The 27384-nt window shown below is 51.6% G+C and overlaps 1 protein-coding gene across 1 annotated transcript; it reads right to left on the bottom strand.

Annotated features, from left to right (window-relative positions):
* Window positions 1-1994: 1994 nt before the first annotated feature.
* On the bottom strand, window positions 1995-27295 carry PEDS1 (plasmanylethanolamine desaturase 1). Its single transcript, XM_059705325.1, has 6 exons — window positions 27061-27295; window positions 19690-19809; window positions 9350-9441; window positions 8823-8967; window positions 7017-7229; window positions 1995-4974 (listed from the first exon to the last, which is right to left on the bottom strand). Exons 1-6 carry the CDS (start codon window positions 27182-27184, stop codon window positions 4853-4855), a joined length of 816 nt encoding a protein of 271 aa, XP_059561308.1. The 5' UTR covers window positions 27185-27295; the 3' UTR covers window positions 1995-4852.
* Between the last annotated feature and the right edge of the window lie 89 nt (window positions 27296-27384).

Here is a 27384-nt window from a genome sequence, read left to right as displayed (position 1 = left end):
ACTCTAGATCAGGAGTTGGTTACGTTTTTCTGTAAAGAGCTAAATTGTAAATATGTTAAGGCCATTTGGTCTCTCAACTGCCTCTGAATTGAACAAGCAGCCATAGACAATATGCAAGTGAATGGGTGTGGCTGTGTGTCAATACAAAGTTATGATCGATACTAAAATTTGAATTTCATGTGTTAGGAAATATTTTCCCCACAACTTGATCTTATTGCCATTTCAACCCCAACTTTAGAAAATGCTCATAGGCCCTATCCGGTTGGGCTCAGTGGAGAGAGCGTTGGCCTATGAACTGAAGGGTCTCGGGTTTGATTCTGGTCAAGGGCACATGTCCAGGTTGTAGGCTCAGTCCCTAGTAGGGGCCGTGCAGGAGGCAGCCAATCAATGATTCTCTCTCATCATTGTTGTTTCTATCTCTCCCTCTCTCTTCCTCTCTGAAATCAATAAAAATATATTGTAAAAAATAAATTTAAAAAAATGCTCTTGGGTTAGAGCATTGCCCCAATATGCCAAGATTGTGGGTTCAATCCCTGATTAGTACACATACAAGAATCATCCAATGAATGCATAAATCAATGGAACAACAAATCAATGTCCCCCCCCCCCTTCCATCTCCCTCTTCCTTGGTCTCTCTAAAAATCAATAAAAGAGATTTTTATTTTATTTTATTTTTAAATATATTTTATTGAGTTTTAGAGAGGAAGGGAGAGAGATAGTCAGAAACATCGATGAGAGAGAAACATCGATCAGCCGCCTCCTGCACATCCCCCACTGGGGATGTGCCCGCAACCCAGGTACATGCCCTTGACCAGAATCGAACCTGGGACCTTTCAGTCTGCAGGCCGATGCTCTATCCACTGAGCCAAACCGGTTTTGGCAAAAGAAATTTATTTAAATGCTCATGGGGCCATAGAAAAACAGGTGGGCCCAATTTGGCCTACTGGCTGCAATCAGCTGACCTCTGCTCTAGACCCTTTTATATTGTTTGATTCTAATTCTTTACTTTTTGTATGCATTACTATTACAAAATAATGCTTAAGAGGGGAGCTTGAAATTTTAGGTTTATCAAAAGGAGATGGGTTAAAGTTGGGTGCAGGTACCCTGCCCAGACCCCTCTACTGGTAAGAAGTGAGCACCGAGATGGAAACCCCTGTTTTCCTGCACTACCACCTGCCTCACTCCACCACCAGATAGCAGCACAAGTCCACCTAAAGCCCGGCCTTCCCCACACCAGCTGGGATGTCCCGGGCAGAAGTCAACCCACACATACCTATTTTATTTTGCCCAAGGTATGTTTAAAAAATGGAACCAGCATTTAAAAAATCTGGGTTTGCAGCTCCTCTTTATTTAACTTTATTTAAAAATATTTTTACTTGAATTTCATTGGGTGACATTGGTTAATAAAATTATATAGGTCTCAGGTATACAATCCTACAGTACATCATCTGTATATTGTATTGTGTATTTATTTACCACCCCAAGCCCAGTTCCTTATGAATAGCAGGTGCCCTTTGGGGCCTGATGGCTCCAGGCTATCCAAGTTCTCAGTGTCAGCTGCTGTTTCTCATCCTGCCCTGTTGCTGTTTTCTCATAGGGGACACGTTTCACGGGACACCTACCTCCTCCCCTCCCTCTCTCCACATGGGCCGCAGGCAGGTGTTAGAGCACAATGGCTCTGGGTCAGATTAGGGCTGATTCCAGCCCTGCCATCTACTAGTTTTGGGTATGTTACATGACCTCGTTGCCTCAGTTTCCCCATTTGCAAATGGGGCTGGGTGTATTCCCCTTTCAGAGCTGCAGGGACTGCCTGATAGGACCCGATGTAGAGAGGTCTCCACAGTCTGGCACATGACAAGGACTCAGTAGGTACTACCATTTCCCCTGTCCCGTTCTCATATAGGCACTTGTTTGCAACACACCCATCTCACAAATGACCCTCACACTCCTGACTTGACGCAAAACATACCTCCTGTTTTTTTTGTGTGTGTGTTTGTTTGTTTTTATTTCAGAGAGGAAGGGAGAGGGAGACATAGAAACATCAGTGATGGGAGAGAATCATTGATCAGTTGCCTCCTGCACGCCTCCTACTGGGGATCGAGCCTGCAACTCAGGCATGTGCCCTGACCAGGTATCGAACGGTGACCTCCTGGTTCATAGGTCGATGCTCTACCACTGAGCCATGGCTGCTGGGCCTCCTTCTGGTTTTGAACACATTTTTGAATTCAAGAGTATGGAACTGGTCTGAGCGTGAGGCCCGGCTCTGCCTTACTAGCTGTGGGCAAGTCACTTCACCTCTGTGGACTCAGGCTGTTTATTTGCCGGCTCAGGAGAACTAACTCAGGTTGGTAGGGCCTGGAAAATCTCTCCAGCAGGCCTGGGAGTGGGAAACCAACACCTAAACCCCAAGACTGCTTTTCTGGCCCCTCCAAAGGGTTTGGTTGTTGGCCCATTCCACTGTGGATTTCTTTGATAACACCTTTTCTTTTGGGAGCCATCCCTCTCTCCTCACATCCTGTGGCTTGGGAAGTGTTGATCCTGCCTCTGCAATTCCAGGTGAACATGTTTCAGCCCTGGCCAATCAGAACACCTCTCCACCACCATGCCCTCCCTCCCCCATGGTGACTGGTTCAGGAATAAACACATGACCCAATCCAGGCCAATGAGAACCTGCCCTGGGGCTTTTGCTGTAACTGCTGGGAAAGGAGACTTCCCACTGAGATTGCCTCGCTGGTCCAATGTCAACTCAGAGAAAAACAAGAACTAGTTAGAGACTACGTTCTGATGAGTCATGTGAGCCCGAGTCTTGCCAAACTTTAAGTCAAAACCTCTTGTGAACTTTTCAGTTATATGAACTTATATAAAATTATTTTTGCTTAAGTTTTCTGTAACTTATGAGTTGATGAATTCTAAAACCCCTTCCTTTTGTGGTCCCTTTAGACAGTCACAAGTCAAAAAATCTAGTGGGAGACAAACTTTAAGGAAATTAAAGTTATGGGTCACAATTTTTAAAAAGAGCTTTATCTGTGACTGCTCTAAGAGTCTTTTGTCATTTCTCTGTCCTCAACAGGCTTTTTCTTCTAATACTGCAGAAATTCTCTAGCCCAGACTAGATATTGATTGTAATGCGTGTAGTGTTCACTACTGAACCCCAGTGCCTAGCACATAGGAAATGCCTTATAATTATTTGTTCAATGAATGAACAAGTTACTCATTTGTCTGAAATGTTGTCTCCCCACTTGCCTCAGCCCAAGAGGTTCTGTGTAATGTCTTTTTTAACCTCATCTTCCACCTTCCCCTTGCTCACTTCAGTCCAATCACACTGTCTCTTAAAAACCCCAAGTTGTTCCTGCCTCAGGACCTTTGCACTTGCTGTCCAGTCAAGAGGCCTCTTTCCCCAATTCTTTCCTCAGCTGGCTCCTTATCTTCCTCTAGATCTCAGCTCAAATGTCACCTGTCAGACAGACAGGCCATCCCAGACCACACTGCCAAACAGCCCCACTCTGCTTTCTCTATGCTGTTTGATTTTCTTTACAAATCAACATCTGAATGCCCATGTGCATTTATTTCTGTTTATTGTCCCTCTACCCAGGAGGTCATCTCCACTAGGGTAAGTCATTTTCTGTTTATGTTCACTGCTGTGCCCCAGGGTCCAGGTCAGAGCCTGGCACACACTAAATGCCAATAAACATTTGCTGAAGGAATTCACTAACGGGGATCAGCCTTAATACTCTATCATCATGATCTCCTGTAAGAGGACCATTCCTGACCAAATCATGGATCCACTCCAAGTGTTTGAAGTGGATATCAACATTAATTCACTGTCTCAGGTGACAAAGCCCCCATCCTGAGCCCAGAGTTGGGGGGTGGGGAGGGGAGCTAGGAAGAGGCTAGGGGTAGGGCCTTACCCTCCAAACTTCTTACACCCCTTCCCCAGCCAACCAGGAAACAGGAGGCAGCCCAGGTGAAGTAGACTCTTGCTGCTTTGTTATAAATATATTATGTACATCCAAAACATGACATTAAAATATCACTCCGTGTTACAGAAAAGATATTAAGGCTTTCTATTATTTACATTAAACAAGCAAGCACCTTTAAAAAAAAAAAAAGCCCTCTCTTCCTTCTCTGACAGCCCCCTGGCCAGAGGGGGTACTGTGTCCCCTTCCAAATGGTCAGACCCTCGTAGGGGCTGTGCCCTGTGAAGCCGTCCTTCTTTCATGTAGAAACATCAGCTCTGGCTGGGATCACGTGGGCAGATCGGGGAGGGGAGGGGAAGGTCCAGACTTGGGCAGGGGATTCTGGCTTCTTCTGGCCACCTGCCCTCTGACCCCTGCTGTACTTTGCTATCCTTAAATAGACAGGCTGGGCAGGGGCTGTCCCCCAAGGCCTTTAGGGTCAGTTTGCAGGGCAATGCTCCAGGGACACTCAGGTGAGCCTAGGGGCTCCTAGACCACTGGGAGAAGACAAGGAGGGACAGACAAGAGGATTAGTGGCCTTAACACCAGCCACACGGAAGGGCTGCCCAGTGGGGCTGGGGGAGTCAGAGTGTGGGGAGTGGGTGAACGTCCCCTCTACCCAAAGGGCTCCTTACTCTGCAGTCAGGCTTGGCAGACAGAGCAGCTCAGGTAACTAGGGAGGGGGCTGAGGAAAGGAAACGGAAAAAAAAGGGAAATGAAAAATCAGTGGCTCAAGTATTGTGTGTCACAAAGGGTGGGCCGGGGGTGCCCAGGCCCAGCTCAGGAGGCGTCCTCTCCACGTGGAGGGGCCAGCACGAGGAAGGCTGGAATTTGGCAGATGGCTTCGGTTTGGGGGGGCCAAGGAAGGTTGGCAATGAGGTGGCAGGCTGGAGGCGTTATTTGATCTTCTGGGCCCACTTCATGTCATCTGCCCGAGGCTTCTCGCCCGTCAGGCCCTGGATAAGGTCCTCTAGGCGTCTCCAGAAAGCCATCTTCTCCAGAGGGTAGTTGAGCCAACCTGCAGCAGAAACAGGGCACCAAGGGGTTGAATGGGAGAGGAGCGGTTGAGGGAATAGAGAGAGAGCTGGTCCTACCTGAGGCAGGAGCAATAGCGAGTGGGTTGGCAGAAGGGAGGGGACAAGGACTGATCAAGGAATCTAGGAACAGGGGCCTCCCACCAATGGGCTCAGGAACGCTCAGACATGCCCTCATACCCTCATTCATTCACTTTCTTATTGAGCACTTACTGTATGCTAAGCATAGTGGCAGCATCTCTTATCACTGGGCTCAAATGCCACCTCTCCCAGGAAGCCTTCCCTGACCACCACTTAAACCACACTCCAGGCCTGTGATGCCCCTCTTTTCTTTATAGCCTTCCTGATAATGTAACTAATCTCATTAATTCAGCACTTCCATGTTATTTTGTTGAGTTTTCTCCCCAACCCTCAACTAGAATGTCAGCCTTGAACAGCAGAACCTCATGTTTTTTCACTGTTCATCCCATGCCAAGAATGGTATCTAGCACATAGTAGGTGCTCAATTCATATTTCTCACAAATTTATTTCATATCTGCATTACAATCTCCCAACCAAACAAGGTAGATACTATTATCAGTCCCTTTTTCCACATGAGAAAATGAAAACTTAGAGGGGAGTTTTCCAATTAGTAGCAGGCCAAACCAAGATTGATCCCAGGCCTGGCTAAGCAGTTCACTGAACTCCTAAATGGCCTAAATTCTATCCCCTCCACCTTCTCTCAAAGAGTATGACTCGCCTCGCAAAAAAAAATTTTTTTTTGTGGCTCTCAGTTCTGCCTCCAGAAAAACAAAACAATCCCTCTCCTAAGCCCCAGTAGCTTATCGAGTACCTACTATGTGCCAAGCACTTTGCATCTGCCATCTTGCCATTCACACCCAGAAAAGCTGGTACGTGAAGGAAGTGCCTGCAGACCCATTTTGTGGATGAAAAACACCACATCCGGGGAGGCTTGAGTCCTCTGAAGGCACACATGGAGGAGATGACAGGTGAACCTAACTTGGTCTGACTTGATAGCACCTTATATACTTAACCTTGGAAGAAACCCAACTTGTCCTAGAAAACACGCTCACCTGATTCACCTCACCTCTCTGGTGGCACTGGCCCATTGCCAACGGCATATGTGCCTCCTGACTGTTCCTCAGCCACTCTAGGCATCTTCCTGCCTCAGGACATTTGTACTTGCTATTCCCTTTGCTTGGATTGGTCCTTCCTTATTTATCTGCAAGTATTTGCACTCCTACCACATTCCAGCTTTCTGATCTCCTTCCATGAACAGCCACTCCCCTCGCCCCCACACCCCATGACTCTCTGCCCTTCACCCTGCCATGTTTTCCTCCGTAGCATTTCTCAGACCTGGACTTGGTCCTCTCTCCTGACATACTTCCTCTCATAAGCCCTCCACTCCAGTCACAATAGCCTCCTTGCAGCTCCTCAAACAAAAGTGCATGCTCCTGCCTCGGGGCCTTTGCACACTGTTCCTGCAACCGGCAGTGCTCTTCTTTCAGATCTGCATGACTTTCTCCCTCAGTTTCAATGTCACGTTCTCAGTGAGGGCTTCCCGGACCACCCCACTTAAAGGGAAAATTTCCCCATTTCCTTCCACCCCTGCCTTATTTTCCTCCATAGCAGTTAGCACTATCAGATATAGGGCTTGTTTATTGTCTGGAATGTCCCCTATTAGAATGTAAATGCCTTGAAGACAGGATTTTTGCCAGTATTGTTCAGTGCTGTGTCCTAAGCCCAGAGCAGAGCAGTGCCTGGCATATAGTAGGTGCTTAATAAATATTTGTTCCATAAGGTGGGGTTGGGGAAGTTCTGTCTTGTTTATGGCTGTGTCCTTAGCACCTAGAAGAGTGCCTGGCATATAGAAGGTGCTCAATAAATGTGTTCTGAGAGAATGTTCTCACACGGCAAGGACTGCATGACCTTCCACTGTGACCTGTGCCCTCCTGACCCTGAGGATGGAGTTGTAGCTGGAGTGGGAGGGGTGTGTGTCCTGTTCTATGCCGCCTTCTAGCCGCACCTGTGGTGATGCAGAAGTAGGTCTCGTGGGGTGAGACGTGGTGGATTCGATGGTGTTTACGTGGCAGGATGACATGCCAGTCCTGCAGGAGGATGACCCAGCGCGGTAGGCCAAAGTACGTGTGTGACCACTTGTGAATCTGGTTGGTGAAGGTGCCAAAGATGATCAGGCAGAAGACGAAGCATTTCCAGGGGTACAGCTGCTCCAGGGCTTCTGCAGGGTGGGGAGAGGGTGGGTACCCATAAGGCCCACCTAATTGTCACATGGGGTTGGGGGCCGACCACCAGCTCCAGGCAGCTCCCATCCCAGGGTAGCACCCAGACCTCCCTGCAGCCTCCCATGTGGCCCCAGCGGCAAGCTCAGACTCCCCTTTGCTCAGTGGGCAGATAATGAATAAGCATAAATAACAATAATGTGGGCTCTAGAGTTGCAGCACTGGGCTCAGATCGCTGCTATGACATTTCTTGGCTGTATGAACCTGGGTCAGTGGCCCTGGCTCTTTGAGTCTTAACTTCCTCATCAATAAAACGGGAGTAAGTTGCCCAGCTGGTGTGGTTCAGTGGTTGAGTGTCGACCTATGAACCAGGAGATCATGGTTGGATTCCCGGTCAAGGCACATGCCCGGGTTTTGGTCTCAATCCCCAGTAGGGGATGTGCAGGAGGCAGCCAATCAATGATTCTCTCTCATCATTGATGTTTCTCTCTCTCTCTCTCTCCCTCTTCCTTCCTCTCTGAAATCAACCAAAATATACTTTTAAAAAAGGAAATAAGTCTGTGTCCAGGTTCCCTAGAAGCACAGCTGAGAAGGATTTGGGGGCTCTGTGATTTATCGGGGGGTGAGGGAGTGAGGGGAATCCTCTCTTCTGGAAGAACATCTGAGGGAATGAGGGAAGCAGGACAGGAGAAGAGCTAAGCAAAGATGGGGTGGGGGGGGTCTTGCCTTAGCCGATCCTGAGGGGAACTCTGGAGTGTGAATGGCTCCGTAGAGTCGGTCCCATTCAGAAATGAGGGGGCTGGTCTTCTGTAGGTGTTTCCTGTCACTCGCTTTAGGCTTATCCTCAGGGGAGAGGTGGGACCTGCCCTAGCCGTTCTCAGAAGGGGCAGCTGGGAGTTGTTAGCGGCCCCCCTCACAGCAGCAGTGAGGGATGGTTCCACCCCCTTGGGAAGAGGGTGTGGGAGGGGCACCACAGCACCTACTACCACAGATACTCATCACATCTACCCACAGGGAGGTTGCTCTGAGGATCAGTGCGGTGTCAAATTGTTAAAACAAGACCTGGAAAAGGAAGGGCAGTTTCCCCACCTGACAGATAAGGCTCAGGGAGATGAAGTGACTTATTTTGGGACAAGTTCCCTCCCTAAAATAGGTAGGGCAGAGATTTGAATGCAGGACTGTCCGAGTTCACAGCTGATCCTCTTTCTACTAAGCCAGGGCAGCAAAACCAGCTCTTAGTTAGGTCATACAAATACGCAAGGGGGTGGGGGATGTGGGAGAGCAGGGAGTAGTGGCGACTGTGGCAAATTGGGGAGAGTGCATTCTTGTCTAAAGGTGGCAGCTGCACTTCGCTCCAGCCCAGTGAGGAAGACAAGTGGGAACAAGGGCCCAGGGTGGCCAGATCGGAATGTTTAAGAGAAGCTGGAAACACAGGCCTTTATGTCAAATATCCCAATTTTACATGAAGGTAACAACATTTTTTATAACACTGTGAGCCCCCCCCCCCACACACAAGCCACAGGAGGCTCATGGGCACATGATTGTGTGTCTCCATGGCCCCCTGAAGGCCCACCACCAGCTGGCACACTCACCAGGGCTCTGGGTGTGGAACTGGTAGGCCATGTTCAGCAAGGGCAGCAGTGTCACCAGGCAGTTGTCCCCATTGGTCTCGATGAAGTCATGACGTGTGATGGCTGTTGGGTCGATGTGATGCTCCCGGAACGGCCGGATGAAAGCCTGGGGTGGGATAGGGAGGCGGGAGTGGGGATAGATCCAGCCAGTCTGTCTATGCTGGCCGGCCACTCCCAGTCTCCAACACACACATAATTTGAGCTCACCTCCTTGGCTCTGGGATGCCAGAACATTCCACCATGCCCCACCCAGCCTTCACAGTCTAGTTCTAGCAGAAGACTGGTCGAAATGACCTGGCCGGGACCACGGGCTGGTACTGCTCCCCTTTGGGCCTGCCTCCCGACCTGGGCTATGAGACAAGCTCCACCCTCTTTCCCACCCTAAGACAGGGAAACAGAGGCTCAGACAGGAGAGGGAACTCACCCAACGTCAGAGAGCCCGACCTCCTTCCAGAGGAGACGGGCTGGGGCTGGGTCAATATACGCACCTTCCCCACAATGGGCAGCTCCACGGAACCCCAAGTGTCGGCTCCCCAGTGCACCAGGCCAGACAAGAAGTCAGCAATGAGAGCCCCTGCAACTGTGGACAAGACCAGAGTGAGAACGGCGAGGGGGGCAGGGGGCACACAGGGACATCTCGCCATCTGCCCACTCCAAACCAGGGAGCCCAGCATTCCCTCACTGGCTTGCTTGCTCGTTCACTCTTTTGTTAGGGGAGAGGCCGTCCCTTCCCTACGTGGGGGCTCTCTGTCCTGTGAATGGAGCCTCAGTCTGGTTCTGGCCCTTTCCTTGTTCTGCCCCAGGGGAGCTGTGGGGACTGGAGAGAACACACTGGGCATGCTCAGATCAGCCTAACCGTTCCCTGGGCGGAGCGGACCCTCAGGTGCCCCGCACAGGGGAGCCCGCTCTGTTACAGTGCTCATACTCTGTTAGAAGTTGGTACCATTTTTATTTTTAGTTTATAGAGATGGGAACTGAGGTTTGGAGAACAGAAGTTACTAGAACGAGGTAGCATAGATGGCAAGTGGCAGAGCTGGGCTCTTAACCAGCCTTGAGGATCAAATCTAACACAACAGGATGAACCATCACCATCGTACACCTGGGGAAACTGAGGCAGAGAGGTGACCACCTGTCCAGGTAACACCCCAGTGCCACTCCCATCACACTCCCCTCTCACTGCATCTTGGTTGGCCCTCTTGCTGTGTTCCCTTTCCCTTGACACCCTTACATGTCTTGGGTCTTCACATTTGCTTTCCCCTCTGCCTGGAACATTCTTTCCCAAGATGTAACACAGTTCACTCTTCACTTCCTTCAGCTCTTCACTCAAAGTCCTCCGAGGACACCGGATCTAAAATCGTACCTGCTCTTGCCCAGCGGACATGGCTCAGTGGTTGAGCGTCGATCACTGAACCAGGAGGTCACGATTCGATTCCTGGTCAGGGCACATGCCTGGGTTGTGGGCTCAATCTCCAGTGTGGGGTGTGCATGAGGCAGCCGATCAATGATTCTCTCTCATCATTGATGTTTCTATCTCTCTCTCTCTCTCTCTTCCCCTTCCTCTCTGAAATCAATAAACATGTTAAAAAAATAACTAATAAAATAAAATTGTATCCCCTCTCACCTTCCAGCATTTCCTATCTCCTGTCTCCTTTTGTCCAAGCGCCTGTCGCCTTGGACTTCATTTTTCTGATTACTGTGTCCCTCACAAGGATGTCAGCCCACAAGGTCAGGGATTTTAGGCTTTTGTCTATGGCTGTATCCTGGTTCCTGGCACTTATCAGGGGTTCTGTACAGACTCACTGAATTCATCAATGTAAACACGAAGTACAGTCCCTGGCACACAGTAACCCCTCCATACCTATTATTATCGATGCTGTTGTTATTCGGTCATTTAGTCTGTAAGCAACATTCTGTGAGACCCTGTATTGTGCACCAAGCTCTGGAACCAGAGACGCACCAGATATTGAGCTCACTGTCCCTGTGGCAGAGACACAGGCAGGAAAAGCTATGAACATGGCAGGGAATGAATGCAGTTCTCACTCAGTGATTGTCAGGGTAGTCCACTGGGTCATGTGACTTCAGGCACACTCTTTCCCTCCCCCTCCCCACTCTCAGTTTCTCTGGTGAACTTGTTCAAGGCCCAGCAAGGCCATTTAAGGGTTCTTTGAGTTCTGCTAGAGCCCTTGGCCCCTTGGTGACAAGAGACCAGGTCACCGGGCCACTGTGTAGGCTGCAGAAAAGTCCCCGGAAAGGGGGTCATAAATGAGGGGGCAAGAGTGGGCATGCAAGTCACTGTGGGCTTGTAAGTATCTGGACCCAAGTTAAAGGGTAGCCGTGAATGAAGACTTTCCAGAGGGCTGGAGCCTCCACCCCATGGATATCGAACATGGGACAGACAGTGGGGGAAGGGAGACACAGCTCTATGGAGCCACCTGCAAGTTCTTGGTGACAAGGCCAGGCGGGCAGGTCGGGACAAGCACTACCTCCTGGCATGCGGAAGCTGAAAGATAAGCCATAGGGTGACACAGGTGGCTGGGTTGGGGAGGGTCAGGGCTCAGCAGGGCCCTCTGGGCCTGTATACTCAGCGCCCCACCCAGGGCTGGGCCGTCCGGCTCCTCAATGACAATGCCGGGAGGGTGGACCCGGGCAAGAGTCAGGGAGGCCAGTAAGACAGGAGACAGGGCTCTGCACTTGCTGATTCCTTGGCCGGCACCCCTCCCCTCCCTGAAGAGCCCCGAGTGGCTGGCTCCTCCTCAGTCTTCCAGGTCAGGGCAAACATCACCCAACCCCCTGGTGAAGGCCAGCCTCTCGGCAGGTGCTCCTGGTCACGTCTCTGTGCTTTATTTCTATCACGGCACGGTCACCGCATGAGACGGTGTCATTTACTATCCCCTCTTCTTGGATAAGGAAAGGGGCTCTGAGAAGTCCCCCCGACCTCGGAGTCCCATGACATGGAAGTGGTAGCCAGGGTATGGGAAGAGGCAGGTCTACCTGCCTCTAAAATCAGCACCCTTTCATGCCCTTAAACTGCACCCCAGTAAGTCCAGGGGCATTAATAGAGCTCCTACTGCATACTACAGGATGCTCTATACCAGCGGTTCTCAACCTGCGGGTTGCGACCCCTTTGGGGATCGAACGACCCTTTCACAGGGGTCGCCTAAAACCATCAGAAAACACATATATAATTACATATTGTTTTTGTGATTAATCACTATGCTGTAATTATGTTCCATTTGTAACAATGAAATTGGGGGTCACCACAACATGAGGAACTGTATTGAAGGGTCGCGGCATTAGGAAGGTTGAGAACCACTGCTCTATACACACTACCTTGTGTCCACCAGGAGCGACAATAGGGTATGTGGACAAGAGCTAAGGTGAATCTAGATCAAGAATCAGGGGCCTCATCTCTTGCTACTATATTGCTGTGTCACCTTGGGCAAGTCCCGTGCCCTCTCTGGGCCTCAGCATCTTTACTTGCATAGTGAAGTGACTCCTGAGGCTCTATCCTGACAACTCTGACTAACGATGTTCTATCTATCTATCTGTTTTTAAAAAATATATTTTTATTGATTTCAGAGAGGAAGGGGAAAGGAGAGATAGAAACATCAATGACGACAGAAAATCATTGATTGGCTGCCTCCTGCACTCCCTGCACTGGGTATCGAGCCTGCAACCCAGGCATGTGCCCTGACTGGGAACTGAACCATGACTTCCTGGTTCATAGGTCAACGTTTAACCACGAAGCCAAGCCGGCCAAGCTATTTATTTATTTATCTTCACCTGGGGATATTTTTTCCATTGCTTTTCAGAGACAGTGGGTCGGCCGGTGTGGCTCAGTGGTTGAGTGCTCCCGACTTGGGGGTAGGGAGCAAACTGCAACTCAGGTATGTGCTATTCACCTGGAATTGAACCTGCAACCTTTCAGTGAGCGACCAATGCTCTAACCAGTGAGAAACACCGGCCAGGGCTAATGATGCCTCCAAATGCTGCCTACACGTGAAGGCAGCCTCCCAGTGAGTGTGACCTTGTGCCCCCTAATATTCCACGCAACCACTGATCTGCTTCTTATCATAGATTGGTTTTGCATATTCTAGAACTTCACATAAATGGATTCACATAAGTAGTATGTGCTTTTTTGAGTCTAGCTTCTTTCATGAGCATAATGCTTCTAGAATCACCCATGTAGGTGATGCATCAGCAATTCATCCTTTTTATTGCCGAGTCATATTCCATTGTCTGGATCAGCCATGGGCAAACTACGGCCCACGGGCCGGATCCGGCCCGTTTGAAATGAATAAAACTAAAAAAAAAAAAGACCGTACCCTTTTATGTAATGATGTTTACTTTGAATTTATATTAGTTCACACAAACACTCCATCCATGCTTTTGTTCCGGCCCTCCGGTCCAGTTTAAGAACCCATTGTGGCCCTCGAGTCAAACAGTTTGCCCACCCCTGGTCTGGATGTACCCAGTGTGTTTATCCATTTCACTACTGGATGTCTGGGTTGTTTTCAGGTATGACTCAAGTGCCATACCTGAATGTCCGTGAAAATGTCCACATATAAACCTGTGTGTAGACATAAGCCCCATTTCTCTTGGGTGACGATTTCAGCTGTTTATTTTTACTTGACATTTGTTGGGTACTTTAGGTACCAGGCTCTATGTCAGCACCTTAAAAGTTTTAACTCTTTTAATCCCTACACTGTACCAAGGCCAGTCCTAAGCTGGTTACACATCTGATCTCTGTAATCATCCTAAGCATTTAATCCTTCCAGAGAACAGAAGTAACAACGAAAACAATACAGATGTCCCTGACTTACGATGGTTCAACTTAGGACTTTCCAACTTTACAATGGTTCAAAAGCAATACACATAATAAATCATGGTATTTAACAGTTCATTATAAATAAGCTTTGTGCGATGATTTTGTCCAACTGTAGGTTAATGTTAAGTGTTCCAAACACATTTAAGGTGGGCTAGGCTAAACAATGGTGTTCAGCAGGTTAGGTGTATTAAATACATTTTTGACTTACGGTATTTTACTGGGCTGTAACCCCATCCTAAATTGAGAAGCATCTGCATTAGAAAAACAATGTTTGTGATGACAGTTAAGACTGGAGCACTTTCGTGTGCCTGGCGCTATGCAGGCGTTAAAAAGCGCATTACTGGGGACCAGAGCTCCCCGCACCTTAACTATGGGCTGTGCACAGTGGCTTCCTTCCAAAGAGGATGCAGTATGGAAGGGGGAGGAGAGTAACTCTGCAGTGGAGAAAGTTGGCAAACCACCTGGACCAGGGGCAGGGTCAACACCACAATGCTGAGTCATGTTGACAGTATGCACCTTGCTATGATGTGATGAAAATGACAATTTAGCCCAGCCGGTGTGGCTCAGTGGTTGAGCGTTGACCTACAAACCAGGAGATCAGCGTTCGACTCCTGGTCAGGGCATATGCCTGGGTTGCGGGCTCAGTCCCCTGTGGGGGGCGATCAATGATTCTCTCATCATTGATGTTTCTGTCTCTCTCTCCCTCTCCATTCCTCTCTGAAATCAATACAAATAAATTTTTAAAAAAATGACAATTTACCTCCGAGCTCTTCCTCTCAAAACATCTTACCCAGTGTAAGAAAAACACTAGACAAATTCCAGTGGAGGGGCAGCCAATCAAATTCCAGTCCTCAAAACTGTGACGGTCACTGAAAATAAGGAAAATCTGAGAAACTGTCACAGTCCCGGGGAGCCTGAAGGGACATGACAACTACATGTCGCGTGACGTGGAATCCTGAAGAGGATCCTGGAACAGAAGGAGGACCTTAGGTACAAAGGCCACCTGAACAAAGTATGGACTTTAGTTCCTCATAATGTATCCATATTGGAACAGTGATTATAACCAATGTATGGTACTAATGTAAGATATAAGATGTTAATAATAGGGGAAACTGGGGACAGGGTTTTATGGGAACTCTCTTTACTATCCGCTCATTTTCTGTAAATCTAAAATTGTTCTAGCCCAGCCGGTGTGGGTCAGTGGTTGAGTGGCGACCTGTGAACCAAGAGGTCAATGGTTTGATTCCTGGTCAGGGCACATGCCTGGGTTGCGGCTCGATCCCCAGTAGGAGGATTGCAGGATGTTTCTCTCTCTCCCTTCCTCTAGCTCTAAAAATCAATAAAAACATACTTAAAAAAAGTAAGGCCTATTTTAAAAAGTGTATTATCTCGCTTCATGTGTACTGAGATGGGCCCTATCATATCTTGACTTCCAGAGGAGAAAATGAGACTGGGGTAAGGACTGCTCAGGCCACACAGGGCTCCTAGCAAGTGGCCAAGGACCATTGCAAGGCGTTAAGGATGACACTGAACCTTCCTGTTCGTCTGGGAAATAGGAATTTTAATAGTACTCACTTCACCTAACTAAAATCAAGTTAGTAAGATGCGCTAATGCAAGTCACGTGCTTAGCATGGGACATAGTAAGAGCTCCCCAAATGTAGCTATAGTTAGTGGTTTAAACATTACGCTCCTCTCAGAGCCTTGTCATCTGTCACATGACCAGCACCGGCCTTTGCGGGCTGCGGGGCCAGGAGGGATGTATGCTAGAACAGAGGTCAGGAATCATTCTAGGAGAGAATGAGTTCTCCCCTTCTGGGAGGAAATGGCTCTGTGATCCCCAGGCCTCTGAGGATGGATGTTTTTAGACTCCAGGCCTGCTGCCTGAGGCTGCTTTAATGGGGGCAGGGGTGGCAGAGGCGGGCACACAGAAGCTTCTTTGTCCCAGCTGGTGGCGGTGGCTGGCAGCTGGCTCACCCTGGGGATGCCTTCGGTTCAGTTACCTCCCTCTCTGCAGGACACTGGGGTGGGGGTAGGAATAGGGGATGACTCACGCCAGGCTATCTTGACTCAATGGGTGACCTTGAGACAAACCCGGGGCCCCTCGGTGGGGGCCCACTTCCCCACAAGTCACCCAGCAGGGACTGCTTCGCCTCTGCCCAGCTCAGGGCCTGGTACGGAGACAGAGTGACGAGACGGAGTGGACACTGCGGCGGGCTGGTCCAATATGGTCCTGAGCCAAACCCTAGCTTTGAGCTCAGATGCTCCGCCTGACCTAGCAGGCCGGCCATGACCTGAGGCCATGTGACCTGTGTCCTCACTGCGGACCTTGCACCCCCTGTGCCCCTCACCTGGAACACCCTCTCCTGTTTGTCTGGCAGAAAACTCCTACTCTCTCTTCCAAAGACCAACTCACAAGTCCACGTCCTCTTCCTCTACTTCCCCCAAGCGCAGCACAGCTCAGCGCCCCCAGGGCTGTTCATCTGTTCACTCATCATTCACAACAGTAGCCCCGGTCAGGTCCCTAATGCCTGCCCAGTGGTCCCCCCACTGCCCGCCGAGTCTTCTGGAAACATATTCTCTTGCCCTGCCTCCCACCCCTTGGCTGGCTCGTCCTCCTCTCCCCAGCCTGGAAGCACCAGTGGCTCGGGCTCTGCTCCTACTCAGTTCTGGGGGGTGCACCTGAGCTTCAAACACCATCTCTACCCTCTAGACCTCCCAGATTAAAAAAAATATCTCTATATCTATCTATCTATCTATCTATCTATCTATCTATCTATCTATCTATCTTCTAATGTTTTTATTGATTTCAGAGAGGAAGGGAGATTTTTTAACTGATTTTCAGAGAGAGAGAGAGAGAGAGATAGAAATATCAATGAAAAGAGAGAATCACTGATCGGCTGCTTCCTGCACACCCCACACCAGGGATCGAACCCACAGCCCGGTCATTGTGCCCTGACTGGGAATCGAACCGTGACCTTCTGTTTCTTTAGAGATCGATGCTCAACCACTGAGCCACGCTGGCTAGGACAGGCCTCCCAGATTTTGATCTCTAGCTGCCTTCCCTGATTCTTCACTGGGATTTCCAACTCCCTGCTAGACAGACAACCTTCCTTTGGCTCTCAGGCAGGCATTTCAAGCATCTACCCTCAAGCCAGCTCCTTCAGCCTCATCCATTCAGGCCAAAAGCCTGGAGTAGCCGCTGACCCCACCCCTCTCACCTCCACAGCCAATCTGGCAGCATATGAGTGGCTCACCTTTCACGGCTCACTCCTAATCTGACAACTTCTCACCACCTCCTCTGCCCTACCCACGTCTGGGGCACCATCTTTGCCTCCTCTCTGGCCCTGGCTCCCTGGCCCCTGCATTTTCCCTGCAGGATCAGCTCCCCGTGGGAAACTCACAAATGACTGACTGCTCACAGCCTTTAGAATAAAACCCCGGCCTCCTCTCTATTCCCCAAAGCACTGGCCAGACAACAGCCTCAGGATCTTTGCACTTGCAGTTCCCTTTGCCTAGAATAGCAGGCCCCCGCCCTCCCCTCTTTCAGGTCTCTACACAAATGTCACTGACCTTACCTCTTCCCCGCCTACTCCCTTATCTTGATTGTGTGAGCAGCACTGCACCATCTGTTTGCGCTTATTAACTGGGCACCTTTTCGTGCTTCTGCTTTGTCTTGTTTCAAAGGCCTTGCAGAGGCACCGGAACCTCTGGGGAGATAATGCTGGATGGGGGCGGGCTCTGTAGGTGGCACAGTGCCCTTACAGCCTACGCAGTTAACAGAGAAATCAGTGCAGCTACTTAAACCGATTAGGGACTGTGTAAACACTGCTATCGGGATTGTCTGTTCTTATCAGCCCAGAGGCAAAAGTATGAGATTGGGAAGCTGCAATCAGATGCACGGACTGGACAGTCAGAGATGGCCTGGGCCCAGGGCTGGCAGCTGCCTGGTCCCAACCCTGGAAGGGGCTGACGACCTGCCTGGGATGCCCACTGTCCCGGCTCAGATAACACGCACGTAGGCTTTGAGGCTGCCAATCCTTTGCCCAAGCGGGGCCCACCGTCTAGAACACCCTCTCCGCTCAGTGCTAACCGGTGGCTGCACAGTCCCCGGTTCAGGCGCCACGCAGTTCTGAATATGTGACCCCAGACTCTGCTGCTGCCTGGGTGAGGGCCAATGGGCAAGTCACCTGGCTACTCAGAGGATGGTGATCCGAACCTTCTCACTAGGCTGCCACCAAGAGTTAAAAGTGCCCAGCCTTGGGCCTGGCATGTAGGCACTCGGGAAATATCCACTGTTAAACCGGCCATTGAGGCAGACGGCCCAAGCCCTGGTGAGTGGGCCTGCCACCCCTCTATTCAGTCACTGGCCCTCTCAGCAGTTATGCACACCTGCATGTTGCCCTCACACTAGCTCTAGGAGGCAAGGACTGTGGGCAGCTTCCCTGAGAAGATGTGGAAAATGAGGCTCAGAGATGCAATGACACCTGCCCAAGGCCACGCAGCCAAGAGGTGGTGGAGCGGGGACTTGAACCCAGGTCTGCAGGGGCCTGCTTGTCACCACCTCAGATGGGGCTTTAAGGCTCACACTGTCTGCATTATGGTCCTTGAATGAGAGGCTGGAGGTGCAGGTCCCTCTCACCCCCGGGCAGAGGGGCACGTCTGGCACATCTGGTTCCTGTGGGTGGGGCCCAGGCTCCCCAGCGCTGGATGGATGGGTTAGTCTCCCCTCCAGCTGGCCTGGCCCCCTCGCACATGCTCACTCCTACCCTAAACCCAGATGGCTTATTTAGCCTGAGCACTACTGGCTTAGGTGGCCAGAATGCTTTTAATGAGATTGTGGGAGCTGGACGCTAGAAGTGGAAACAGTGACTTAAGAACTATGTCGTGCTTCCGGCTTGAGGTGTGTGCAACTCTAGGCCAGTCCCTTCTCTGAGCCTCAGTTTCCTCATCTGAAAAATGATGACGACTATAGCATCTACCTCCGAGGCTGTGGATGGGTGCGGACTGACCGGGAGAAAACACTCAGTAGGTACTAATAAGTTGCAGCTTGCTCATTCATTCATTCAACAAATATTTATCAAGCACCTACTGTGTGTGGCCTTGTGCTTGGGGCTGGGGACATAGTGGTGAACAGACAAAAATCTCTACTCTCAAGAAGCGGACATTTGAGTAGGGGAAAACACATAATAAATAAAGAAATGTGTTGCATAAAAGAGTAGGGTAAGGGGCTAGTGTATAACAGGACTGCTATTTTGGGGGCTCCCAAAGAGTAATTGGGGGCTCCCTGAAGAGGTGACCTCTGTCTGAGCAGAGAATTGGATGAGGTATGAGCTATGTAGGTATGTATAGGAAGTGTTCCAGGCACAGGAGGAAGCATATGCAAAGGCCCTGGGGTAGGAGTGTGCCCAGTACATAGCAGAGGCACAGTAAAGAGGCCAGTGTGGTGGGACCAACGTGAGCCAGAGAAGAGTGGAGGGAGATGAGGTCTGAGGAGCTGGGGCCAGGCTATGCTGAAAAGTTGGTGTTTCATTCTTAATATACAGGGGGGTGGCATGACATGACTGAGGTGCTAACAGGGGCCCTCTAGCTGTGTGGGGAATGGAAGCAAAGGTGCAAGTGGGGAGACCAGGGAGGAGGCTCCTACAATAGACCAGGCAGGAGAGGATGGTGGCTGGACCAGGGTGGGGACAGTGCAGGTAAAGAGTAATGGTTGGATTCTGAATGCATTTTGAAAGTAGAGCCAAGAATATTTGCTGATGCTTTGGATGTGGAATGTGAAAGAAAGAGGAGCTAAGGATGACGCCCTCTAAGGATTTTGGCTCAAGTGACAGGTGCCACTGACTGAGAGGCGGAGTTCCCACAGCACGTACTGAATTGTGTGCACACACATGAGCACGCATGTATACACATGTGCAAGTCGCCATCAGAGGGGCACAGACACTAGGTACGTCCCTGGCCCCGTGGAAACGGAGGCCGGCAACAGAGCCATGGGCACTCACCGACACCCAGCATGACGAAGGGCGTGTGCTCCCAGCGGGCCAGCAGCAGGAGGTGGACCACGTTGTGGGCAATGAGGCTGAAACACAGGACCACACAGCACCACTCCTGGAAGCGCTTGCCTGTGCGGAGAGAGGGGAGAGGGGAGCATGGAGGGCAGCTTCTAATTCCCAGGAGAAGCCAGAATCAGGACGTGGGTGGGGAATCTCCTCTTTAAATGTTACCCTAGCCCGTTTGGCTCAGTGAGTACAGCTTCAGCCCCGGGGACTGAAGCGTCCTGGGTTCGATTCCGGTCAAGGGCATGCACTTTGGTTGTAGGTTCGATCCCCTGCTTCCGTAGTGGCGTGTGCAGGAGGCAACCAATCAACGTGTCTCTCTCATAATGATGTTTCTTTCTCTCTGTCTCTTCCTTTCCCTTCTACTCCCTCTAAAAATCAGTGGGAAAGAATCCATGGATGAGAATTAAAAAAAAAAAATGTTGCCACATATTTTTAATAGGCACATGAGCTTGGACAAGCTGATTTACTTACTGCAGCTTTGTTTGAGGTGTCAAACCATTGGAAATAACCTAAGTGTCCATGGCCTGGGGACCAGCCAAATTACTCTGGTCCACAGCATCTCTGCGACCAGGAAATAGCCAGGGTGTGCACACGTTAGAACATCCAGGACATACCGGTGAGCGCAAACAGCAGGCATTTATACCAAACACAAAAACTATAGTTAAGACTAGCGTTTCACTTACGCCTTTTTGAATTTAAAATTTGTGAATGTACTATCCAAAGTCTTTTCTTGTCATTTTAAATCAAAATTTTAAAAAAGTAACAGGAAATAAAAATAGCATGTGGGTGACACAGAATTTGTGACAGGGCCTCTGAGAATACTGCTTTCCCAGGCAGCGGGTCTCAAGGGCATGGAAGACTCTTAATGATAATAACTTCCTTATCATTAGTGTTTAACATCTACTAAGCAGTTACCATGTGCCGGGTACCAGCTGAGGTGATGCTATTTTGCAGATAAGAAATCTGAGGGTCAGGGTGGTCCCAAGGAAGTAACTCAAAACTACCCAGCTAGTCAGCTACAGACCAGGATCCTGTGGCCAGAGGATCTGGCTCCTGAGACCCTGCTCTTACTTGTCCTGTTGTCCCTGGTCCCTCCCGCCATGACCCTGACCACATTCTGGGACAGGATCACCTTAAACAATAGACCAGGCAGCGAGTGATTCGCCATCAAAGGGGCCAAGGCACATCAAGTTTTCTCCTGTATCTGTCCTCTCCTCTCTTTAGTGCTTTGGATATGCTGTTTCCTTCACCCCTCCACACCAGGCTGACTTTGGCACTGCCCTTAAAAACCTCAACCTGGAACCTCTGCCTCCAGGAAGCCATCCGTGATTCCTCCTCTGACCCCCCCGGGGTTCCCCCAACATAGAGGGACTGTCACCGTGTGTCCAAATGTGAACTCAGGAGGCCTGTCTGGTTTGCTCACCAGGACCCTGGCACACAGTTGGTGCTCAATAAATGCTTGTCGAATAAAATTCCACTATGATAATCCTAAAGGAAAAACTGCCAGGCTTTGTCTTTGGGCTCCTCTTCCCAAAGCAGCTTGGGAAGGAAACATCCTTTGTCCCTGATAGGGAAAGAGGCTGAGAGAGAAAGGCCTTGTTCAGGTCATACAGCAGCAAGCTGCTCCCTGAGTCAGATCAGAATAGCTGCCCTCTCTGTGCCCTGTGAAAAGACCAAGATCCAGAGTGGGGAAGGACTGTGCCCAGAGTCACATTCCCTTAGTCCCTTCTCATGCAGATGCGGATACTGAGGTCCAGGCATAGCTACAGGGGTCATGCAGCAGCAGCAGAGAGCCTCGAACCCCTTGCTTCCTGCTTCTTGGTCAGGGGCAGTTTTCTTTGGGTCATGTGGCCCTGCCACCGCAGCAGCCTCCAGCTCAGGCCACCATGATTGGCCCAGCAGGGCCTTCCCCATCTGGTTCCTCTTTGTGGCCAAGGCCTGGGACTCAGAAGCAGGAAGCCTGGGGCGGGGGCGGGGGCGGGGAGGGGGGGGGGCGTGAGCTGCAGGCAAGGGACAGGTGATTCCTCAATGCCAACTTGTTTACTCACTGCCCAACCTGGCAACAGTATTGGCCAGGCCCCTGCAGTCATCTGAGTTTTTGAGCCTGAGATAAAATGACAATGACAATAACAATGGATGATACCCACGGAGGCCTATCACAGCTGGGGTGCCAGGTTTAGCCCACATCAGAGATGCCACAGACCCACTCCCTCTAGCATATTTTGCTCTCAGTTAAAAAAAAAAATTAGCTACACATACACAAAACTCACATGAAATTCCTATTTCCTGCTTCCCTTGAGAACATAGGACTCTGACCACCCTGGGGCATGAGCAGCAGGGGTTGCCCCATCAGAAGGGGGTCCTGGCCTGTAGTCCCAGAGCTGAGCCTAGGTTCAGTTCCCCCTGGTCCCTCCCCTACTGGTGGCCTCATATTGGGTGGCTTTCCTTGGTGACAGTCCTGGCCAGGCCCCTGCAGTCATCTGAGTTTTTGAGCCTGAGGCATAGTCTCTCATTCAAGTCTCAGTCCTTCCAGGGAGGGACTGTTGATCCCATTCCTCAGATGAGAAAACTAAACTGAGGCTCAGGGGTAAAAATGAAGAGCTGGGCCTGGATTCCTGACTCGTAAATGGGACACGATGGCCTGAAGTTTGGGGCCGTCCCGATTCCAAAGGTTGCCCAGCTCTCTCCCCCTGCCATGGAGAATGTCCCGGAATCTGAGTATTTTCCCGTCTGAACTCTCTTTGGCCTCTGGAATCTGGATCCTTCTGTAGAACAAGGCCTCAACTTTGGTCCATAAAAAACACATCTGCAATAATAAACAGCCTTCATTAAGCACGTCCTACATGCCCGGTACAGTACCAGCAGTAACCTCAGCCAGCCCTCACCATACTCCGTAGACCTTTGCCCCAGCCTTCAAAGGGAGAAAGGGAGAGATGAAGTGACTTATTCAAAGTCACCTGAGAGCCACCTAGGTCACGGCCTGGACAGTCAGTCTGGCAGGGCCGGCACGGTCAAGGGGTCTACATGCTGCCACTTTACAGACTGGCTGACTAGAGCCCGGAGCGGGAGGGCTTTGCCCAGACACAAGCCTCTGGCAGAGCGCTGGGCCTTGTTTTCTTGAGCCACCTCTGGCCTGGCCAGGGCCCATGAACAGGGCTGAGTTACAGCAGTGACTGCCGCTTGGCCTGGGGAGGGGGCCGGATTGTGTGTGGTGGCTGTGGAGGGCTGGGAGGTGCAGGGGAGGTCAGGAGCCAGGCCTCGGCCATCTCTGCTTTCCTGGGGGCGGGCTACAGCCAGAGCCCTGGCATCAGGCCCAAATCTTCTAATTCAGTCAGACAAGCTCTGAACAACCTGCACTTCTGATGGCCTTTGGCCACTAGGAGACCCTGGACCTCAGGAAAGAGTGGACAGGAGGTGAGGGAGAAGGCAGGAGAGAGAGAGAGAGAAAGAGAGAGAGAGAGAATGAGAATGATGTGAGAGAGAACAGGAATCAAGAGACAGAGATGAGAAACAGAATAAAGAGAAAAACAGACGCAGGGACAGAGTATAGGGACACAGAGAATAAAAGAGAAACAGAGGGAAGGGAGGCAAAGAAATGTGAAAAGAACAAGACTGAGGGAGGCAGAGAGAAAGCTTGGCCCAGCGTGTGGCAGGGACCAGGCCTGGCCAGGGAAGGGGCCCCATGCCTGTCCCCTGGCTTCAGTCAGGCCCATGTGGGGGACCGAACCGAGGCTCAGCTCTGGGACTACAGGCCAGGACCTCCGCTCAGTGCTCCCGACACCCTCTACCTCTCCTGGAACCCCGTACTGAGAGCCGCTGTGTCTCCCAGGGCAGGGGGCCTCCGTAGTTAGCCAGTGGGGAGGTAAACGGCTGACTCTAGAGAGCCCTCAGCATCCACCCCTGGAGCACCCGAGAAGTGCTGTACACATAGGCAGGCGTCAGCTGACACCTGCTTCCCCTACAGGCTTGCCCATGAGGTCAGGGGAATCATGCCGAGCCTGCCAGGCCTTTCACAAATCCTGGCACCTGGCACAGGACAGCTGCTGCTGCAGAACTGAAATCCAGAGTGAAGCGGGCTATGGGACGCTCTGGCTCCCGGCCTCAGGACCAGGCCCCAACTCCTTGGCTGTACACTCGGGGCCATGGGATTGGTCTGAGGCTGCCTCACCCCTCACCATTGCCCCCACCCCATGCCACGCTAATCAGATGACTCACAGCTCTCTGCCCACACAGCGCCCTCTCTCTCTGCTCTGCTGACCTGCACTGGCCCCGCTGCTGCACGCCCACCTCGGGCTGGCTCACTTCCGCAGGAGAGACTGAGAACACGGAACCTGGAACGCCCTCCGCCAGTGTTCTGGTTCTGGCCCCGATGCTAAGTGGCGGTGCTATTCTCTGCTAAGCCTCAGGAAATGTTGTCAAGGTGGATGGGGCACTCGTGAAGTGCCACACACGTTAGGGAAACCAAACAGATGCAACCCCCGGCCTCGCCAACTTCCTCCCTGGTACGGGCAGGGGCAAGCCCAATCCAGGCAGGACAAGCGTAGGAAGAACATGCTCTTCTCTATGAAGAGGCCACGGGGGCCTCAGTTTCCCCTCCTGTAAATGGAGTTAACGCCAAGGTGCTCCTCAGACAACTGTAGTGAGGATGGTAGGCGTGCATGTGAGGAAAATACCCAGGACATGACAGGGCTCAATAAACTGTCTTTGCCTAGTTATTGTTGCCAACGGTTACAATGCCAACCCACTTCTGGCCCCGGGAATGTCAAGAATCTAGTTCTGGAACCCAGAAACGTCTCCTACTCTCCCTTTGCCCACTCTGGTCCAACCCACAAGCCTCCTCGCGGTTCCGAAGACATTTCAGGCACACTCCCACCTCAGGGCCTTTGCACTTGCTGTATCCCTAGTCTGGACTAATCCTTCCTCAAATATCTTCATGCCCTTCAGAACTCTGTTCAAATGACACCTGTGAGGCCTTAACTGCCCTCCTCTAAAACGTCACTGCTCCCAACATTTCGTTCCCCCCTTTCCTGCTTATATATTTGTTCTATAGGGCTTGTCACCACTGGGCAAGCGACGTACTTCCCTCCTATATTGGGCTTACTAAAATGCCAGCCCCATTTTTCCTGTCTTGTTCACCACTTTGTCCCCAAGGTTCTAAACCAGGGACTGGGACAAAGCTGCTTAGTATGTAGTGAGCCTAGTGGCTCATTGTATAGGTTAGGCCCAGAGAGATCAAGGTATTTCCTCAAAGTTACATAATGAAGGGACAGAAGGAAGCCTACAAATTTGGAGAAACCAGTCTGGCCAGTTTCCCTCCTTCCACTCCTCATACCCCAGCCCCCAAACTCCATGCCAGGAGGAGTTAGGCCGTGGCTGCAGGTCTGTGGTACCAGGAGGCTGTTGGCAGCCTAAGATCCCTGCATGGCTCTTCTTCAGAGAGTGAGGGCCTTTGGAGACAGCAGAACCAGACAAAGATGCAATCATGGTAAAATGGGGAGATGGTGGGCCCTAGGGGAGGCTCAGAATGCCCAGGTATGATTTGGTTGAAAGCCGGTAGGGTTGGGGTGGGGGGAATGATGCAACCTCAGACCAATCCCATGGGCCCCAAGTGTACAGCCAAGGAGTTGGGGCCTGGTCCTGCAGTCTGGGAGCCAGAGCGTCCCATAGCCCACTCCACTCTGGATTTCAGTTTCCCAGCAGCAGCTGTCCTGTGCCAGGTCCTAGGATTTGTGAAAGGCGGGCTTGGCAGGGTTCCCCTGACCTCATGGGCAAGCCTGTAGGTGAAGCAGGTGTCAGCTGATACATCAGGGGCTGAGGCTGGGGTTCCGATCTGGGGACCCGGGATCATTGTCCGCAGGGGGGACTGCAGGCCCGGAGGGGAGCCCGATTTCATTTACTCCTAATAACCAATGAAAGCGGGCAGGGATGGACACAAAGGAGAAGGCCTTACCCTCGATTCCCAGGGGATGAACCTGAGGACAGAGAAGTGAGGCAGCTTACTTCGAGATTCACAGGAAAAGTCAGACTATGGGATTAACAGCAAGGAGCGCCTACTCTATGCCAGGCACTGTGCCAAAGAGGATGATCTTATTCCCTCTTCCAAAGGTGGTAGTGGGCCCTTGCCCACCCCAGGCTAGGGCTGTGCATGGTGGCAAATGTTAAAATGCCAGGATGTTTGACAAACAAAGCTTGGAGTGACGACTATGTTCAGCAGAGGAGCCACTGGCAGCTCCCAATCACCTGACTCTGGAGTTCTCAAAGGCAGTTCCTTAACCCCTGGGGACACTTGGCCTTCTTGGGGCTAGGCAATGAGATTCCTGGGGCTCAGGAGGAAGTCAGAGAGGGGGTGGGGACTGATGCTACTGGAGCATAAATGGTAGGCACAGGGGTAAGAAGACAGGGGCCTTGGCCTGGGGGCAGAATTTGAGCAAGGGTCTCTCAATTGTGGTCTAGGGGTTATGGGGGCTCCACACACAAGTCCTAATGGAGGCTAATATATCCATCACCATGGGGGAGGGGCAAGGGATGGATGGAGTTGTGGCTTGCGTATGGGAGGAGCTTAAACTGGAGGATTTGCAATGCCCTTCCCACCAGGAATTCTGGAATACCCGGTGAGGGGCTGACTGTCCTTACTGCAGGGAGTTGGTTGGGGGGCAGTGACGGAGTAGGAGGAGGAAACGGTGATCTGTACGTTCAGCCTCTGAATCTACAGCTAGGTTAGGGCGCTGGGGGAAGGGCGTTTGGCGCATTCAGTAGCTAGGGGCCCTTGCATTGAGGTTCCCAGAGCGGGAGGCTGATGTGTCCAGATGTGGGGGCTGAGGTCACTGTTTCCAGCCCAGGACCCTGGCTGAGGCGTAGAAGGGGCCCTAGGGTGTGAATGCCGGATCTGGGAGACCTGGGATGGGGTGTGACTTCTCGGGGCTCGGGGCAGAGCTTGTAGCTGAGAGCAGCCTCCGGCTTGTAATGGGTTATGGGGTGGGGTGTCCCTAAGTCCAGCGGCGGTCTTTGCAGCCGCGGGTGCCCCAGGGCCAGGGTTGGGATCTGGGGGTGCGATGGGAGCTCTGTTTGTAGTCCCGGGAGCTGATTTTGCAGTTCCTTGATATGGGGAATCTAAGCATCCAGAAAGCCTCGGGGCTGGGTTCTGGCTTGGACTTGGAAGTGGCGCTGGGATGGGGTCCCCAAACTTGCAACATAAGCCGAGGCTGGAGTTCCGCATCAGGGCCTGAGGCTGCGGTTCCGATCTGGGGACCCGGGATCGCTGTCCGCAGCCCGGTCTGGGGACTGCAGGCCCGGAGGGGAGCCCGAAGATCCTACCTGGCGAGTAGAGCGCGGCCAGCTCGCGGGCCCCGGCGTGCTGCGCGCCCCAGCGCCGGCAATACGCTGCTTCGTCCTCGTCGAGCTCCGGCTGCTGGCCCGGCCCGTCCTCGGCGCCCTCCATGGTCACTGGGCCGGCCCGCCGGATGCGCTCTGCTAGCAGAGGCGGCTGCGGCAGCAGGGCCGCGGAACCGCGGCGAGATCACGCCGCCAATGACCGCCCAACGCCGGGGGTGGTGGCGGCGCCGACCGGGGCCTCGCCCGGCCGCGCGTCACAGCCAATCATAGCCCGCGCCGGGGACGCGCCGGCGAATCAGCGGCCTC

The sequence above is a fragment of the Myotis daubentonii genome, chromosome 8 (genome assembly GCF_963259705.1).
Source record: "Myotis daubentonii chromosome 8, mMyoDau2.1, whole genome shotgun sequence".
NCBI lineage: Eukaryota > Metazoa > Chordata > Mammalia > Chiroptera > Vespertilionidae > Myotis > Myotis daubentonii.
The sequence above is the reverse complement of the archived record's forward strand: the minus strand, read 5'-3'. Positions and strand labels throughout refer to the sequence as shown.

Bases quoted from the DNA above. Each gene is read 5' to 3' on its own strand.
- PEDS1 (XM_059705325.1), bottom strand. From the start codon at position 27,184: ATGGAGGGCGCCGAGGACGGGCCGGGCCAGCAGCCGGAGCTCGACGAG. The intron at 7,230-8,822 runs GTGAGTGTGCCA...CCCACCCTGCAG, and splicing joins GTTCCACACCCAGAGCCCTG to AAGCCCTGGAGCAGCTGTAC. The intron at 4,975-7,016 runs GTGCGGCTAGAA...TTTCTGCTGCAG, and splicing joins CTACTTCTGCATCACCACAG to GTTGGCTCAACTACCCTCTG.